Here is a 20,605-nt window from a genome sequence, read left to right as displayed (position 1 = left end):
AAAAGCTTTCTTGGCAAGTTAACAGAGGACGTTATGGTTACCAGGTTCGGAAAGAAGACGTCGTTTTATTTCGGACGGGAGGGGCCGGTGTGGCTTGGCCCCCACACAAGCATGCAGATTGCCACGTGTCGGAATCTGATGGGAGGTCTTCTCCTTCTTCGTTTTGTAGGGGTGATTATCATATCGGAATACAAAAAGGTGGATTTTGGTCCATAATCCTTACTTTGGTTATTACTAGAGCTGCATTCTAGGATAATTACATTTAGGTTGCTTTAGGGTAACGTAGCATGACTCAATTTTAACGTAATTCTCGAGTGTAAGTCATGATATGTTGTTACTTACATTTTCGTTTATTAATGGATTATTGGAAACCAAAAAAAGAAGAAGAAAAAAGTAATTTTATGATTTGAAACCCTAAGTTTCTAGACTAGATGATCTAGACTAGACGATAAAAGTACAAAAAGAATAAATACTTTGAATATCAATTCCTTTTCAATTTATGGCTAATAGAAATGTAAGAGATCGAGCTTATTTTTGTGTTGAGTAAACTTCTCTTCTTCATTTCACTACTTAATGGAGCATTAATTTGTACATTTCTTACTAAAGATTTGATTTGATGTAGTTGGCTTGATTGTTTAATGAAATCCAACCATAGTTGAATATCTAATAAATAGTTATGCTAAATACAATTTCTAGGTTAATTTTTTACCCATTGTTAACTTTACTCATGATCTCGTTGCTCTTTCATGATTTTTGTTATCATGAACAAAGCCGCTGAAGAAGTTCTACATTTACTTGGTGTAAAAGTGGATTATTATTATTATTAATTATCATCATCATCATCATCTTTTGTGCCCTCGATTAATGAAACTGTCGAATACGGAGGGGGGGGGGGGGACATTGAGCCTAAACCCCTGATTACAATAAGCAACTAGAGTATTTCCTGAAATAATATAAGGAATCTCTACAGAAGACATGTATTCAAACAAGCACCAACTAGCAAACAGCGATTATTGTATTTAAAACTGGCAGCGTGGTTTATTCCTTTTATTTTCAAAATTTTCGGTCCAGAATCATCCACTAATACATGAGTAGAGTGGACAACCAAAAAAAAAAAGGAAAGGAAAGGCCCTGATGACATGAATGTTTTAATTTTTAAATTTTATTTCAAGGAAATAATTGAATAAAACCGAAACTCATGTGTGAAAATAGCTTATTATTTCTCAAACCACGTGATCTCCTCCTATTTTTCAAAACTACGGTATAATCCATTGTTTTTGCTTTCAAAACCATCAATATAGAACTATCGATTTTCTCAAATCATGTGATCTCCCCTTGTTTTTCAAAACTGCGGCATAATCGATCCATTGTTTTTGCTTTCAAAACCATCAATCTAGAACTATCTATTGGTATATAAAAAGAGGCTCAAGATGAGTGGGTTATGCACTCAAGTATTAATTTTTCACTCTCGATCTAGTTAATTACTTGGTTAAGTTTTATTTTTCACAACAAAAATGATGATATTCAATGTTTTTGAAAGCTCTGGATGTCAAGATGAAGAGGAAGATGATGCAACTGAGAAGGTTTATTATTGTAGCTAAATCAATCATCGAATCAATGATTTACCATATCAAAGAGAGAGGTATAGTACATATCTTATTTGAACTAGTTATATACATCTTATTTACAAGAAAAAAATATGAACTAAAAAAGAGCTGAAATCTTAATCTTATATATCTTACTTTGGTAAATCTTTCCTCCAGCAGGCATGTGTCAAGAACTTACCAGCGATTTTATGTGCAAAACCAAGTGCATGTCTGACATAATTCTATAGCTTCTTTATGCTGAGAAATCATCCCATGCCAAGAAGCTTTGCAATTTCATCAACATTTAGCGTATAAAGCAACCAAAACGTAGCTATAAAGTGCAAATCCCAGAATTTCCAAGGAATTCTCTGTCACAGCTCTTATATTTGTTTTCCATTGAACTGCAACCTTCATTGCACCCTCTTTCAGCTGAACTCCAGCATGTGGTGAGAGTCTCATTAGCTGCTCTAATAGGGAAATGTAGGTTTCTATGGAAGTTAATTACTTCGAAACCAACATCACCTTTTGTCAAAAATTGTGAGAGATAAGTATATACATTTGAAACTAGCATACGAAAAGATATTTACAGCAATATCTGTCACTCGTACATTAGTTCAAAAGATATGTTGTGGGATTGAGAGTGGAATGAAAACACATGTTTCCATTGTGAATGTTATGAAATTTATTTTTATTTTAAGACAAAAATTAATTAAACCAAAATCCATGTGTGAAACCGCTTTATTATTTTTTGAAATCAAATGATTTTGTTTTTGTTTTCAAAACAACGACATCATCAAAATATTCCAAAACTGTCAATTTAGAACCATCTATTGATGTATTAGTAAAGTGAACATTTAAGGTTGAAAGAAGAAGAACTAAAGTCAATGAGTCAATCACGTCTGTCTAAATTGTGTATGGCATGTATGGTGTGAAATGTTTTTATTTTCATTTTATTTTAAGTTACAAATTAGTTAGACCGAAGACTATGTGTGAAAACGGTTTTTTTTTTTTTTTTTTTCCAAACCAGATGATCTCTCATTGATTTCCAAAATTGCAGGACAGTTTATTGTTATTGTTATCAAACCGTCAATCTAGAACTATCCACTGGTTTATAAAAAGAGACTTAAGACGAGTGAATCATGCACTCAAATATTCATTTCTCAGTCTCTAGCTAATTACTTGGTCAAGTTTTATTTGAAGCTCTTGATCGACCATTTATCCAATTTAGGCCCAACAAATGTCCACTTACTCCACTAAAAGATTTGTGAGTCCACTTACCTAATTGAAAGGTAAAAAAGAAAAATAAAAAAATAATAAAAAAAGTTTACCCTCCAAATAATTAAAAAGTCATTGGAGTCTTTGCCGAACTCCCGTCGCTGATCACTGGCCTCCAGAATCCGGTCACTGGCCGCCGGACCCTAAGTTCAAAACCTAAGAAATTTTTAGGGCTAAATACAAATTACTACTCTGTGGTTTAGGTCTCAAATCAATTCAGTCCATGAACTTCCAATTTTACCAAAAACACCCCTGCACTTTCAATTTTGATCTAATAGGTCCAATTTGTTAGTTTTCCGACAATTGAGTTATTTAACTTGTTAATGTGGCTCATATATGGCCTATGTTTTATGATGTGGTGTCGAGGTGGTCTGCATAGTCAATTTAGGAGTGAGTCCTACTATTAAAAATAAATAGTTTTTCAACAAATAATCCAACTATAACTTGAACCCATAACAGAATATTAACGAATTGGACCTATTAGATCAAAATTGAAAGTGCAGGGGTGTTTTTGATGAAATTAGAAGTCCAGGGACTGAATTGATTTTGGACCTAAACCACAGGGTACTAACTAGTATTTAGCCCAAATTTTTATTTGGGGGCAATAAAAAGTTTATTGGGTATTGTTGGGGGCAATAAAACCAAACTACCGGAATCCGATCATCGATAACTCGTCACCAGAGGTCCTCAAAGTAGTCGTCGGAGATCTTATAAGTCACCAGAAAGGTCGCCGGAGACTTTCATTACCCCCCAATAAATTTTATTGGGGGATAACAAAAGTTTATTGGTATTATTGGGGGGGGGGGGGGGGGTAATAAAAACGGATGCGGGACTTCGGTCACCAGTCGAGAGGGTGTCGGAGGTCCCCAAAGAGATAGTCGGAGACTTTTTTTTACCCCCAATAAAACCCAATAAATTTTTATTAGGGGCCAATAAAGTTTATTGGGGGGTATTAAAACCGGACGCCGGACTTTAGTCACCGGTCCCAATAAATTTTTATTGGAAGGTCATAAAACGGGACATTGGACTTCAGTCACCGGTCTAGAGGTTGTAATTTGTTATAAAAAGAATAGATGTAATTTGTTATAAAAAGAAAAGGTCAAGCCGTCAAGCCATGAGTTGTCAAAAGCAGCAAGAATCCTAGAGCCTCCAACCAATTCTCAGCCGCTATCATGCATCATCTTGGCCTTCCAATCACACGCCAACCTCATCGCTTCTTCTCTCACCCTAGGCGTGACTTCCGGTCTCATTTTCTTCAGAGAAATGCAACTCCTTCGAATGATGACGATCGTATCAAAATCTGCCTCATTGCCATCCCCAAGAGATCTCGAAGGGTAAAACCCTTTCATTGCATTCAGAACTAGTTGTGCTGGGTCTTCTGATGCTCGAAGAGCAGCTGAGACTTGGCTTACGATGAGATCGTGTCTCGTCAACTGGTAACTCATCAACAACTGCAAGTCTCTAGCAGTTGGCTTCAACTGAAGCGAGTCCGATCCACGTGACTCTTGCCTCTGACAGCTTCTCGAGTTCTCGCAGCTCCGCCGCTTTGTTCTCTATCTCGGCCTTCAACGCCGCCAACTTGCTCTCCTGGTCTCCAATTTGCCTCTCTCGGTCCTCCACCTCTTGACATCAGCCCTGGACCGCATTTCGGGTGAACCGAAATTTCTCCTCCATGTCCTTCAAGCTTTTGGTCAACTGAAGCAAGGTTGACGATGCTTCTTCTTGTTCAAGCAGCAATCGCTTCTCCGATTCAATCAATTATGAGGAAATCTTCTTTATTTTTATCGTACGGATGTTGTGCTGGTAGAGTCGTTGAAAAAAAGAACACCCTAAATTAATTGGCAGAGGTGTGGTGGTGAAGGTGTGTCAGGCACTCAGGCGAGGAGTTTGTGTCTGCTAGAGAAGGTTTTGTGAACAGAGGTGTGGTGTGGAGGTCTCTAAGTCTCTTTTTTTTTTTTTGAACATAAGTATTTGGGAGGGGGGAAGGCAGGACCCCTCGGCCCAGGAACTTTATGATCGACCGTTTGTCCCGATTACTCGAGGCAGGCCTTGGCAGGAGCCGAGGTCTCTAAGTCTCTTAGATAGGCAGGGAACGTGGGAAGAGTCTGGTGGGGCCGCAGAGGAGGGCATTATTCTATCTTATTTGCCTTCACTTGCTTCTGTGCAAGCAATTTCATTCATTCCAGCTTCTCCGGAGTGGCTGCGGTGCGATCCAGCGATTTGGTCTCTTTTTCGGAGTAACCGCTTTCTTCATATCCGTCACTATTCCATTTCCTCTGTGGTTCAAATCAACTATCTGCTTCCTCTATGCTCTCTTCTGGTTTACAATCATGATTTGCACTTACCTCTGTCCCAAAAATGAGCAACAGAATGGTCAAACAACAACGTAATACAATTAGCTACTTGTCCAAAATTTAATCCAAGCACTTTGTTCTTTCGGTGTGCTATTCTCTTTTGGACAGGGTCAGTTGGGTTGGTTATTTGCGCCAATTTTGGTGTAACAGTTATATTTCGATACATCCTCTTATTGTTCGGACTTGATCATGGTTACTTGTGCTCCATTGTGCTCCATTTTGGTGTAATTTCGACTCATCATATTTTTTCAAAGTTCAAATAAGAGAGGAAGAACCTACCCTTAGCCCAAAAAAAATAAAAGAGACTCGTTTGGATTTGGATTTTAGTATATTTTTAGTATATACACTAGTATTGGGTTTGTAATCTTACTATTTATTTGACAAATATTTAGTAGAAAAAAATACTTCAATTCAGGGTTAATTTGATAATGCTATTCATCCCACAATGAGGGTATATATACAAGTACAAAGGAGTAGTCTAACTCTAATAGGAAACAATCTTTCCATAATTACAGGATATCCTAATTAAATAAAATCCTAATTACATACAGATTTACAGCGATTCTACACTCCCCCTCAAGTTGGTGCATAGATATATATCATGCCCAACTTGTCAATTGAGCTGTCAAATACCTTCCTGGACACTCCTTTAGTAAGAACATCAGCTAATTGCTCCTCTGAGTTTACAAATGGAAAGCGAATAACCTTTCTGTCAAGATTTTCTTTAATAAAATGACGGTCAACCTCCACATGCTTTGTTCTATCATGTTGAACTGGATTATGTGCAATCTCAATGGCAGCTGTATTATCACAATGCAAATCCATAGGCTTTTTAAGCTTGTAACCCAAGTCTTTCAAGACATTACGAATCCACAACATTTCACAGACTCCGTGTGCCATACCTCGAACTCAGCTTCTGCACTTGATCTGGCAACAACTTTCTGCTTTTTGCTACGCCAAGTGACAAGGTTCCCTCCAACAAAAGTGAAGTACCCAGATGTAGAACGTCTGTCAGTTTTATCACCAGCCCAATCTGCATCTGTGTACCCAACAACTTCCAATTCATCTTTTTTCTGAAACAGTAACCCTTTACCTGGAGCCATCTTCAAGTACTTCAAAATACGAAAGACTGCATCCATATGCTCTTCACTAGGACAATGCATAAATTGACTAACAACACTCACAGCATAAGCAATATCAGGTCTAGTATGTGAAAGATAAATCAACCTTCCTACAAGACGTTGATACCTCCCATTGTCAGTTGGAACTTGATCAGGATAAATAGCAAGTCTGTGATTCATCTCAATGGGTGTCTCCATTGGTCTGCAGTCCAGCATCCCTGTTTCAGCAAGTAAATCAAGGACATACTTCCTTTGTGAAAGCAAAATCCCCTTCTTAGACCTTGCAACTTCAATACCCAGAAAATACTTCAGTTGTCCTAGATCCTTCATTTCAAACTCCTTTGACAGATACTTTTGCAATTCATTCCTCTCTTTCGGATCATCCCCTGTAACAATCATGTCATCAACATACACAATAAGAGCTGTAATCTTACCATTCTTGCGTTTGATAAACAAGGTATGGTCAGAATTGCTCTGTCTGTACCCAAAGCCTTTCATGGATTTTGAAAATCTTCCAAACCAAGCTCTTGGAGACTGCTTCAGGCCATACAAAGACTTCTTCAATTTACACACCTTGCCAACGTCACTTGGGTAATTCTTAACACCTGGGGGCACATCCATGTACACTTCTTCCTCCAAATTCCCATTAAGAAACGCATTCTTCACATCAAACTGGTGCAAGGGCCAATCTTTGTTTGCTGCAAGTGAGATTAGAATCCGGACAGTATTAATCTTTGCCACAAGTGCAAAAGTCTCCTCATAATCAATCCCATAGCGTTGTGTATATCCTTTGGCAACCAACCTCGCCTTGTATCTATTAATAGTTCCATCTGCATTAAGCTTCACAGTAAATACCCAACGACACCCTACAGTCTTCTTTCCAACCGGCATAGGTACTAGCTCCCATGTTGCATTCTTTTGAAGAGCTTCCAATTCTTCATTCATCGCCTTTGTCCATTTTGGATCAGTCAATGCATCCTGCACGTTACTAGGAATAGATACAGTAGATAATTGATCAACAACAAGTTCATGTGACCCAGAAATCCTATGGTTAGACATAAAATTAGCTATAGGGTATTTAGCTTTGGCTTTGATATCTGGTTCATATTGTTTCTTAGGAATTCCCTTGGTAACCCTTTGTGATTTCCTAGGTTCGACACTTTCTAACCCAGAACATTCATTAAAGTTTAGGGGTACCTGAGGAGGATCATTCTGACCGGGATCTTCAGTTGGTGATGCAGAAGGGGGAATATCTTGTGTGCGAGCTTCAGATACGTCTTGATTTTGATTCAAACTATCCAGAAAAGTCGTCTCTTCTGTTTCGGAATTCACAACACTCTGTTCGGCAGTTACATTTTCTGTTTCGGAATTCGCAACACTTCGTTCGGCAGTCGCATTGTCTATTTCGGAATTCATAATGCTCTGTTCGGCAACTGCATTTTCTGTTTCCAAATTTCTACCCTCAAATGTATCCTCCAAATTTTCCAAGTCTTCAAAGACATCAAAATCAATAATAGAACGAGGATTCCCTTCACAACCTCTCTCCCCCCTGAAGGGAAGACTGAGAAGCTCCTCTTGAGTAATAAGGCTCGGATTCACGAAAAGCAACATCAAGAGAGACATGTAAAGTGCCAGTAAGAGGATCATAACATCGATAACCCTTCTGGAAGTCAGCATAACCAACAAATATACACTTACGGGCACAGGGATCAAGCTTGCTGCGTTGAGGCTTGGGAATATGAACATAAGCTGTGCACCCAAACACCCGGGGCTCCAAATTAGGCATAGAAGGGATGGTCAAAAGTGTATGAAGCTTCTGATGAGGATTTTGAAACTCAATCACCCGTGAAGGAGTACGGTTGATAAGATATGCTGCTGATTTCACTGCTTCTCCCCAATAGGACCGAGGTACATTCATTCCAAACAAGGAAGCACGAACAACTTCCATCAACTGCCTGTTCTTCCGTTCTGCTAAACCATTCTGTTGAGGAGTATAAGAATTGGAGGTTTGATGACGAATTCCATGTGACCGGCAAAACTCAATCATAGGGCCATTCACAAACTCTCCACCATTGTCAGACTGAAACACTCTGATGGATTGTTGATACTGAGTTGCCACCATTTTGTGAAATTCGGTAAACATTCCAAATACATCACTCTTATTCTTCAGTAATGACACCCATGTCATGCGAGTGCAATCATCAATAAACGTTACAAAATACCGAGCTCCAGAAAGAGAAGGAATTTTCGCAGGACCCCAGACATCAGAGTGAATCTTCATAAAAGGAACAGGACTTTTATTAAGACTTGGTGAATATGAAATACGGTGACTCTTGGCCAGTTCACAAATGTCACAGTGGAAATCCAAATCACTAACAACTGAAAACAATTGAGGTTGCAGCTTCTTAAGATAACGAAAGGATAGATGACCTAAACGACGATGCCATAACCATACAGCTTCCTTCGCATTCTCTACCCCGTTGATCTGATTAGCTTGTCCCAAAAGATGCTGCTGTTTCTTTCCAGTCTCTGTCAGATCCAGATAGTATAATTTCCCCCTTCTAACACCATAACCAAGAATCCGTCGAGTCAGAATGTCCTGAAACACACAGAAAGACGGATAGAAGGTCACAATACATGCAAGAGCTAAAATAATTTGACCAACAGACAGGAGATTATAGGCTAGTGATGGAACAACTAGGACAGATTCAAGGGTTAAGGTATCAGATAAAGCAATAGAACCTTCTCCGGTGACCGGAGTTGGAGTACCATCAGCAGTAGAGACAACGTCTTGAGGGGAACGTCTATGGTTTTTCACAAGATTTGGGTCATTGGTCATATGGTCAGATGCACCTGTATCAATTATCCATGTACTATTAAAAGTAACATTACCCTTCATACCTGACTGCGCTACATTAGCGGAGGCATTGTCTAGGTAAACTTCCTTTGTAGTAGCAACAACGGCCTTGCTCAGATTCTTTCGCGGTTTCTTGGTGAAGTCCCACCAATCAGGGTAACCAATCACTTCATAGCACCGCTCCTTACTATGACCTAATTCCCCACAGATAATGCACCTTTTGTTTGCATATGGATTTGGTTTACCCAGAAGACGGTGTGGAGAAGGTCCTGAGAAGCCTGGAGGAGGACCCTGTTTGCGTTGAGCCATAACAGAAAATTCGGTAGTCACCGAATGCCCAATAGCCTGTTTCTCTGATTGCATCATTGAGGAATTCATGATTTTCGCAGGTTTGGATTTTCAAGGGTTTCAAGATGGATATGAATGTTTTGGAAAAGAATTTTTTTTTTTTTTTCTTTTTTTTCGAAAAAAGGTAGGGTGATGGTGGTTTGAAATTCAGGATGGTTTGATTTCAATGGTGGTGGTACGCAGCGGTTTGTGGTGTTCTTCAGGATTCAGGATTCAAAGGATGCAGCGCAAGTTCAAAGGATTGAACCTGCTCTGATACCAAGTAGAAAAGAATACTTCAATTCAGGGTTAATTTGATAATGCTATTCATCCCACAATGAGGGTATATATACAAGTACAAAGGAGTAGTCTAACTCTAATAGGAAACAATCTTTCCATAATTACAGGATATCCTAATTAAATAAAATCCTAATTACATACAGATTTACAGCGATTCTACATATTTCAGCTTCGTTCTCCTATCTTTGATCAAAAGTTGAAAGTCAATAATTAATTTTAGATTAAAGTCGGTTTTTTTTTCTTTCACCTTTGGATTTAGTTGAAAGTCAATAATTAATTTTACATTAAAGTGTGGTGTTTGGTCTCTGACATGAGAGTGAGAGTTGTGGTGTTTGATATTTGAGATGCTAAACTGGAGTTCGCTGGGCCAATCTGAGTTTATACGTGCCTTTGGGCTGATTAGGACTTATTTCCATAACTATGAGACCTATTTACATCTTCTTGGCAATTTGACTTTCAAATTGATCAGTGATCAGCGCATGCATGGAAGATTAGATATGAGAAGAAAGGAGCAGCAAGGACCTTCAACAATTAATGAATATTATCCTTTCACATAAGAAGAGAAGAAAGTCGGAAGAAGGAAAAGGTAAATTAATAGGGAAGAAAATAATTGCAAAAGAGGAGAGAGATGTATTCCCGAGACAGCGACTCAATCGCGGCATGCGGTTGTTATCTTCCCGACAATTCAAACTCAATGAGCCGCCATTAAAATAGTGTACCCTGGGAGATGGAACTTTCTTCACTATATAAACGAAAATTCTACTATGGACCATTAGGACTCTTTTCTTCACGTTAACTTGCCTTCCTTTTTGGTTCTTGGCTTTCTATCCCTTTTTGCCAGTCTGCCACTAAATAGGCAAAATGAATCTTGCTGCGGCTATTACAAAACTGATCCAGCTAGTTCAGAAACTTAGCGCAATATTTCATCGTCTTCCACCTCCTGCTGACCCAGAAGCAGTGGTGCCCGATCATCAAGTACCACGGCGCCAAAACTTAGACTGGGCTAAGATAATTGTGGTGTTTATCTTGGCATCAGCAATCGACATAGCTCTCCTATCAGTCCAAGTTCACTCCCAACTTCCTATAATCTTCTACTTTCTCGAGCTTTCTATCTTGCTTGCCTTTACTTGTTTCTTCACAAGCAAGTTGGTTCATTCAAACTGTCCACCAGTCGCTCAGGTGCTCGAGCGATTTGGCATCTTCTTTGGCGTCAGTGCCTTCTTCATATCCATCACAGTTCCGTTTCCGGCTGTCTGGTTCAAATGCATAGCATGCTTCATCTACGCAGTCTCATGGCTTGTGATATTCTTTTGTAATTACTTCTGTGCTTAATATGACCAAACATGAAAAATGACTGAGTTGGCAACAGGGTCCATAGTAAAACTAGTCAATCACAACATAATTGAGCACTCTGTCGATCTGCTACTTTCCCATGTGTTTCGTGAGTCATATTGTCTTTTCTGTTACTGTGATAGGGCTACTTAATAGACGGCACGCTTCATTCAAGTAGATCTTGTTTGATTGTATTTCAAGTAGTACATAAATATATATTTCAAATTTATGCTCAGTAACCAAGAAAAATTCACTCAACAGTACGTTGACTTGAAGTTCAAAGTCGAGCTAATTCAGATCGTGTCTTAGTTTTAGTACTGATCAAATAATTGCATTCATACGGAAGAAGTTACAAGCAGTATGAATACTACAAATAAGGCCACTAACTTATCTTAGTTTTAGTACTGGGACCTTTGGCTTTTCTTCATGTGAATCAAAGAAATTAATTATAGTTATGGTGTTTGCACTTAGCTTTGGGCTGATTAGGTTGCTTGGCCCAGTTTATTTTTGATATGAATGGAGGTTAACCTAAGCACTAATTCCATTAGTACCCTTCCTAAATTTCATTCAGAGTGATCCTGGAAGAAATATCTGGCTATGGTATGAACAATTTTAAATTCATGCAACTTACATTTGACTCAGTTTGTTTTCTTGTCCGTTTTCGAGGATGTTGAACTTGAGAATATATATATATATACCACCTCAATTTATGCATTCTATGTTGTTGGTTCTTGCAAGAGGAGCTGCACGCGAGAGAGATCATGTCTGAATTTTCTTTCTATAACTAATCGTACGCGTGAGTAATTTGTAGGAGATTTTAACTGATATATGGCAACAATTTAATTTGCCTCATCTTTTACTTTGATGGCTATTCTCTTAATTAGCCTTTTGGCAATCTTCAATCCTTTCAATTCTAATAGTGGTTAAGGTCTGAAGGATTGAATTGGCCAAACAAAAAGTCGGAAGGATCGACTTTAATAGAAGAAAGAATCAGAATTAATGTTTTTTTTTAACAGAGGCCATTTTTTTTTTTACAAGGTACAGTTCATTGAAACAAGAAGAAAGAAACAGAAAACATGCAACATTACAAATTGCAAAGGGATATGTTAGAATCGGCCTGCCGCATTCTACAAGTTTAACTATGCAGTTAATTTTTTAATCTCAGCAAGAGAGACAGCCAAATAAGATGGGATAATATATATGATTATCTTTGAGAAAAAAAAAAGAAAAAGACAGTGCATATGAGACACAAATGACAATATGGTTCTCTGGAGATCTCCAAGATTTGAGACTTGGGAGTCACCGACCTGATAGATAGTATACCCAAAAAAAAAACACATATATATGACTGCCAGTGTGGTTGTAGACTTGTAGCTCATTATGTACAAGAAGTATGTACAAAAACAATGTAATTTACATTTCAATACCAAAAATGAAGTTCAACTTAAATGATTTGAAGTCATTTTTCCTTCCGGTTACCACAAAAGTTCAGCAACTCCTCAACAAAGTTAGATGCTTGGACCAAGAGCAAAGAGTGGCCCCTCAATCGGAACCAGCCACCACCAAGTACCGAAACTTGGATTGGGCAGAGATATTTGTTGTGTTTTGCTTGGCATCCGCCATTGGTATAGCTCTCCTACCTGCCCAAATTTATACTCAGCTCCCTGTAACCTTCTACTTTCTCTCAATTACCATCATTTTTTCATTTACTTGTTTCTTTGTAGCCAAGTTTATTCAATTCAACTGTCCCCGAGTGGCTAAAGTACTTGACCGGTCGGGTATTTTCTTCGGAGTGACAGCATTTTTCATATCCATTACAGTTCCATTTCCTAGGTGGTTCAAATATATTACTTGCTTCATCTATGTGGTCTTGTGGCTCGCAATTCTATTTTCTAATTACTTGTATGCTTAATTAGCAACAGCTAGTGAACTTCACCGTTGACTTGCAGTGTTTCTACTTAGCCGCAATTGACCTGGACGGTCAAAGATTGGGAGAGCCCAATTTTACTAGACACTACAACTAGTTGTCGTTTGTTGTATTTTCCCCTCAGGATTCACCTTGAAATAATGTCCCATCCCTTGTATTTTCTTTTATTTGCCCCCTCTGAGATTTTTGGGAGTAAGATGTTGAGGCTTTGGAATCTTTTTTGTTGATTGCTATTTCTACTGAATCATGATTTGACGTCTTTTATTTTTCTTGGTCTTTAAAGGATTCATCCTATTTTCGAACTCAATGACTACTAGCTAGCTAGCTAGGCGAAGACTGCACACACACTCACTTACCTATTACTGTAGGCTAATTTTATTTTACCTCCTTGACTTTTACGCCTTAAATCAGTTGTACCATTATACTTCTAATTTCATCACATGTACCATTGTGCTCTCTAATTTAATCAATATTGTCCAATTATTAATTTTTTTCATCAATTATTTTGTAAAATGAAAATATGACTCTATTGGAATCCCTTGTAGAATGACGATTTACTAGTGTGGAATGCAAAATTATAGCACAAGTGACAAGAATTTTAAAATATATTACACAATAGTTGGTAAAAAAACTAAGAATTGGACCAGATTGATTGAAATTGGTAAGTACAGGGGAACTTACAAAATTAAAAGTGTAAGAACACAAGTGATTCAGGGATAAATGGTGGATTAGGCGATGGGGGCCGGACGGATCTTGCCGGACGATGCAGTGCGGCGGGGATGGGAGGAGCAGGTTGACTGGCCCGAACCGGTTGATGGGCCGGGGCGAATTTCCTTGAAGACTGCCATGTTGGGCTGCAAATTGTTGGGCTAGGTTTCTGCCCTAGTTCAATGTTTATTTGGGCTAGGATTTGGGCCTAGGCCCAATCCTATGTATTTTTTAGTTTTATCTAAATTACTATAATTCCTTGTATTAGGAAACTAAGCACCGATGTGCACTCTATGTCTCTTTAGCGTCTCTGGAGTAGTACCGAAGGAGGATATCCGCTATCTCTACGATCTGAAATGTATAATGAGTGGGTCTATTTCTACGTACCACATGGGTACTACCACTACCTTATTGTCTGTCTATGTCCTTAAATGACAGCGGAAGGGTATGTAATGGCCTATTCTGGCTTGTGATGAATATATTATTTCGCCCTGTGGGCTTGATTCAAAAGGGTATAAAGGTTAGGGAGGTAAAATGAAATTTGTTCTACTATCAAAAATGAATTTCAAGTTTTTTAATCTCAACTCTTAAAATTAAATCTAAGGATAAGTGACCATGTAATTACCATTCATTCTATTATCACTATTTCAGTAAAAAATTTCGCTCTAAATGTTAATTGTTTAACATCTAGGAGGGACCAAAAGTAAAAACTTTTCTTTTATCCAAAAAAGAAGAAGAAAAAAGACCAATATCCAAAAATAATCATTAAACATGATAGCTCAAGGTCCAGCAACCCTAACCAAGTGGTGTAATTAACAGGAGTTGCCCATGACAAAGGAGGAGCTGCTTAAGAAATTTTTGAAGATACTGTATCTCAACAATTTTGTAGGGTTATAGGTGATCCTTGCTTATTTGATTTTGCCGGCTTCAAAATCGGAAATTTAAATAAAAATGATATATTCATCCTTGCCGTTAACATAATAGTGCTTATATATACAGAAAAACATGCATCTGCAATTTCCATGTCCGTAGTACAACGGCCAAAAATGTTAAAGAGTTAAAATATTCTGCTGTACATCAAAGTAATATAATGAATGTTTTTTTTTTCTTTTTCAAATTGAAACTTTCAGTAGGAAAACCAATCTAGAATAGATTATAGAGGGAACAATGCAGGCAACCTACAAAACTGTACTTGTACGGTGCCATCTATACATTAGCACTTCAGGGTTAATTAGCAAGTGAGACCAGGAGGGCGGGGATATGATTGATTTATTCCGAGATTTGTCCACCGTATGCATAAATAGCGCTACCATCGGCAGGAGTACCAAACTGCACAGGATGTCCATAATTAGCATGAACTTCATACTTGTTGACGGCAGTACCAAACTGTTCACGGTATCCATTACTTTCATGTGTCCAAGTTGATGAACTTGGATTCGGATAGTCAGGGTGGTCCGGGTGTCTATCAGCTAATATAGATGTTCTTTGAAATTTATTTTTACACTGCTGTTGGTGATCAAACCTGGGGGCAAATGTGCTGTTTGGACGTTTATTCCCTTTTTTCTGCAGTTGTTTAACTTTGGAGGCATTCTGCTCTTGTTGTTCTTGCTGTTTAACCTTGGAGGCGTTTTTCTCTTGTTGCTGTTGTTGTTCTTCAACCTTATTGGAGGCTTTCTGCTGTACTTTTTCTTGTAGTTTAGCCTCAGAGGTTTTCTGTTCTTTTTGCTGTTCTTGTTGTTCACCCTTGGAGGCTTTCTGCTCTTGTTGTTCTTGTACTTCAACATTTTTCAGCACCTTTTTCTGTTGCTGTTCAACCTTCAAAACAAGAGAAGATGACGCTAAACGTCTCCGCTCCTTAACAATTTCAAGCGCAGCAATTTGTGATTCAATTTCTTCAGGTGGACATTCAGACTCGAGGTTGTAATCTTTGATACATTGAATAACAACTCGTAGATCTGCTATATGCTGGTCTGTAATCATATCCTGTGAGAAAAAAAAAATGAAAATTCAAGTTTTGATAGATGTACATTTTCCTAAGAGTTTCTACTTTCTAGATATAACTATTAAGGAAGCACTATTGAATATCCAAAGAAGAGATAATTAAGTCACCTTTTCATCCAGCGATTTCTTTCTCTTGGTTCTATTCCTGCAGCACCTCTTTCCATTATCAACATATTCTTTTAAGATTTGTACTGGGGGAAACTTGTCAAATAACTTCATGGTGTAAATCAACCCAACAGCCCCAATCAGTCTCTTCTTTCCAATAAGATCATAAATAATACTTTTCAAAGCAGAATCAGCAGAATCACAGGCTTCACGAAACTGCTCATTTTGAAACCCCTGCAAGTTCCTTGCGTCAATAGTGGTGGTAGCTTGCTGAAGATTTGGAGAAGAGATGGTTGCTTCATTTTGGGCTACTGGAGATTTTGTTTTTTCAATTTTCATAGGAGAACAGATGTTGCTATTTGCTACGCAGATGTAACGAAAAAAGAAAGTCAGTGATTTAGGATATCAATGAAATTTACAGCAGTGCTACTAATGCTTTCAGTCAAGTGGTGAGTTGTGGGGCGGGATGAGCATATATAACTATTAGTACTACCTAGTAAATTACAAGTACCAAGATCTAGGATGACATGGTATCAGATGCAGAGTATATGTGGGCGAATATCTGTCAACTTAGATTCTTACCTAACTGAGAGGACAACATGAAACAAAAGATGCTATTAGTGATAAGTCTTAAACAGCATAGTTACAAAAATGGCGGAAATATGGAATCATCGTGCAGAGAATATCAATGAGGTCTAAAAAGTAAACAATTCTGATATCTGTCATTCTGTCGTCTAAAATCATAGCTTGCGAAATCTTCTTAGAGTAATATAACTATTCTATAGTGCTGCTCTGAAACCCAAAATCATAAGGCATATCCAATACGGAATGTACCCAATGTTACCGTACTATAAGCATTGGATCACCCTTTACTCCACATCAAAGGCATCAGTACTACTATAATAAACTAGAGATGGAGCAGAACAATAGGTTGTTAATGGAATTTCAGAGATAATGTGGAGTTATGGAAAATCTTCTACTATGTAGAATCAGAACAGAGAAAGTAATTATTATTGGAAAGTGAAGCACAGAGAATGCAAAACAAAGACTTAACCCTCCTGAATCCTGATCAGGGAATTGCAATAGGATTGACAATTTCTGAAATTGTCTGTTGAGATCCAAACTTGGCCTAAGAAGGGAAAGCTTGGACAACACTAACCAATTAAGGACTAAAGAGGGTCAATGTTTATAGAATGTTACAATTCTATAAAAGGCAAAGAAGCATTCTAAAGCCTATAACATGCATGTTCAGGATAATATTGTACAATGAAATTTACTTCAATATCATGTAAAGTGATTTTCTCCTTTAATCATTAACTCATTCCACAACATGTCGAAAGCATATTGCTGCTGACATAGACTTCTATTTACTGACCTTAAAAGAGTAAGAAGAATCAGAAATAACCCCTAAACAAGATAACTAATCAAAAAACCAAATTTTTTTTTTCAAAGATCATATACTAAGATACAAAATTTAAGTTGCTAAAAAGAGAAGCATGGAGTGTGGATTGTAAAATAGAGATTTCACTCCCCTATACAAAAGATAAATCAGATATAAAGAGCTTACCATGTGCCTTATCTGTGGTAGCAAGGGCCCGTGATAATTCTGTTGCTTGTTCATGCTGAGCAACTATATCAAGAAGACTGTGAAGCTCCTTCTCATTATAAGCAGAGGTCAATCCATAAGTAGTAACAAGCCGCAAAAAACCCAAAATCTCCAACCAGTTCTCACTCCCCACTTTCATCTTAGCCTTCCAATCAGTGGCCAACTTCATTGCTTCTTCTCTGACCTCTGGATTAGTTTGGGGTGAGACTCTCTTTAATTCTTCCAACAAAAGAATGCATGTCCTTCTAATAAGCACCAAATCAAACTCCTTGTTCTCAACAGTCAAATTTGAAGTGTAAAACCCTTGCATTGCATCCAAAACCAATTTTGCTGGTTCTGATGACTTTTGTTGGAGAAAGGATGAGATCTTTTTGCTTATTGAATCGTTTCTCTTCATATGCTCATACACGAACAACTGCAAACTTCTACCATCGGTAATATTGATGTTGGATTGATCACTTGCAGATGAAGAAACAATGGCATTGTTAGCTGGAGTCTTTTCCAATGGCCCAATCTTCACTTGAGCAACAACACCACATTGTTTCTTAGTCAACTCAAGCTCTTTGGCCTCCTGTTTAAGTTGACACTCTTTAACTTTCAGTTCCGAGGAGAGTGAATTCAAATCCTATCCGCGCTCTTCAACCCATTTTTTAAATTCCTCCATTTTTGACTCTAATCGTTTCTCTTTCAATTCAACTTCCCTCTCTTTAAATTCAAGCTTGCAGGACCACTCCTCCATTTGTCTATTTCGCAAACTGTACTCTTTCACTTTCAGTGTTTCCTCCTTCAATTTCTCCTCTTTTAATTTCTCCTCTTTCAATTTGAGCTCTTTCTCACATCCCTCAATCAATCTCTGCAACGTTTTAATTTGCTCTTCTTTCACATCAAATTCTTTCTTCTTCCCTTCAATCAACTCAAGAATCGCATCTAAGTCACTCTCTTTTGACTTAATACTCTCACGGTATACATTCAACGACCGTTGTATCACTCTCACTTCCTCCTCCTTAGAGTTGGCCAACTTGGATTTCTCTTCAATACTCCTCTCAATCCAACTCAATTTCTCCTCTTTTGACTCGATGATTTCGTTACGCTCCACAATTGCCCCATCAATCACACTTAGTTGCTCCACTTTCAACTTAGCATCCTCACGGTACTTGTTCAGTTCCTTCTCCTTAGACTCAACCTCATTCAATTTCTCTTCAGTTCTTCTCTCAACCCAACTCAGTTTCTTCCCACTCTCTTGAATCCGTCTTTCGATCAATCTACACTCCCTCTCCTTGTCTATAACCAATTTCTGTACTTCCAAGACTCTCTTCTCTTCACGTTCAATCTCCTCACTGTGCTTTTGAATCGATCTCTTTATTTCTATAACCTCCTGTACTTTCTCATCAATCAGCTTCTCAACTCCAAACAACTCGTCCTTCTTGGATTCCATCTCCGACTTCAAGTTTGACTCCTTGGCTTCCAACTGCTTCTCTCGTTCCTGAAGCTCTTCGAAACGAGTCCGGATCGCATTCCGGGTCGAATCGAAGTGTTCCTGGAGGTCCTTCCATTGAATGCTGAGAACGAGCATGGAAGACGCTTGGGAATGCAAGGTCTCGTACGCCTTGCCTAGACTCCTCTGCTTCAACTCCGATACTTTCAAATCGGATGCTATCTTCTCCATGCTCACTGCGTTTGCTATGACATAAAAAAGCAAAACCCTAATGGCGCTCTAGAGCGAGTCTTTTCGTTGCACTGTAACGATCCATCTAAATCAATACGACCACGAAGTCCCCCCCTATTTCACGTCTTTCTGATTTTCCGCTCGTAATTGGAGTTGACCACTCTTTTGTTTGGAAATTATTTTTATTCATTCCCAAAACAGGAAATTATTTTTATTGACGTTTGACTTTCTGTTTTTAATATTTAAGTCACTTTCCTTTGTTTAAAAAAAAAACGCTTTATTATTATTATTATTATTATTATTCCTTTCAACAAAAAAATAAAAGATAAACGTCTAATTGGTGCACTAGTATAAATGTGGTTCATTCTCTAAGTTTTTGATGTACAACATTGCTTGTACTTATAGTTTGTCATATAAATTTTCTATCAAATGGAAAACTCTGCACCTAAATCGATTTTCTTGGTTATCATGACCTTTCTACTCGTTGCTTGCTGTGAGTGACTGTCTCTCCAAATCGTTCACACACACACATATATGCTCATAGTACTCTGCAATATTTTTGTGATGGATTGAATTATTTGTTGGTTTTTAAGAGTATAACAAACTATCAAATAGAGTTTTGGTTTTTGAAACCCTAAGTTTACGCTACCTACACCTCTTAATTGGATTAGCCCAAGTTCAATTTGATGTGATGGATCTAATGTCACAAGATATAGATGATTGTGATTTTTGTATTATTAATTTTTATCAAATTATGGCTATTATGCATATATTAATAAAAAATATTGATTGATTATTGATTATTGATTACTTGGGTGCAGGCTTGCCCGTATTGAAGGCTAATGGATACACTAGTTATTATGATTCCAGTGAGATTGCACCTGCACCAAAAATTCAGGTGAATTGTATATGGGGTTGGGAATGCAAGTTCGCCTGTCCCAACGAGTGCAACCCTTACAAATGCGTCAAAGGAATTTGTGCATGTACTTGTCGTTGAAGAAAATTTGTTTGATCAAATCATGTTCGTCATTTGGTTTCAATAAATTTAGAGAGAGAAGTCGATCTGGCTTTCCTATCTAAGATCTCTCTCTCATAATTGATATGTTTTCAATAAATTTTACTAATTAAGTTTGTTCGTTTTTGCTTATAGTAAAAATCGAATTTAGTATATGTTCTCTCTCTTTCATATCATTTTCTCTTCATTTCTTGTGTAATATTTAATGAACAATTTTTAGGTTCACCCCTAGGGTGAATGAGCAAATTCACCCTCTCTTGCGATTAACGCATAATAACTTTATAATTTTCTAATCCAACCATTCATGTTGTATAACGTAATATAAAGATTAGCTTTGTAAAAAATCAATCAAATTGAAGACCTTTTAGTTATTCATTTCTATGAAATACATGGACGGTTCATCATAGTAGTAGTAAGTGTTGTTA

At 37.8% G+C, this 20,605-nt stretch overlaps 1 protein-coding gene across 1 annotated transcript; it reads right to left on the bottom strand.

The window, feature by feature from the left end:
* Nucleotides 1–14,994: 14,994 nt before the first annotated feature.
* LOC133723957 (uncharacterized) lies at nt 14,995–19,199 on the bottom strand. Its single transcript, XM_062150830.1, is given in 3 exon segments — nt 14,995–15,770; nt 15,897–16,255; nt 17,461–19,199. Coding segments are annotated over 3 exon segments (2,778 nt in total). The 5' UTR covers nt 19,166–19,199; the 3' UTR covers nt 14,995–15,056.
* Between the last annotated feature and the right edge of the window lie 1,406 nt (nt 19,200–20,605).

Source organism: Rosa rugosa, chromosome 7 (genome assembly GCF_958449725.1).
Source record: "Rosa rugosa chromosome 7, drRosRugo1.1, whole genome shotgun sequence".
Lineage (NCBI taxonomy): Eukaryota > Viridiplantae > Streptophyta > Magnoliopsida > Rosales > Rosaceae > Rosa > Rosa rugosa.
This window is presented reverse-complemented; position numbering and strand designations above follow the sequence as displayed.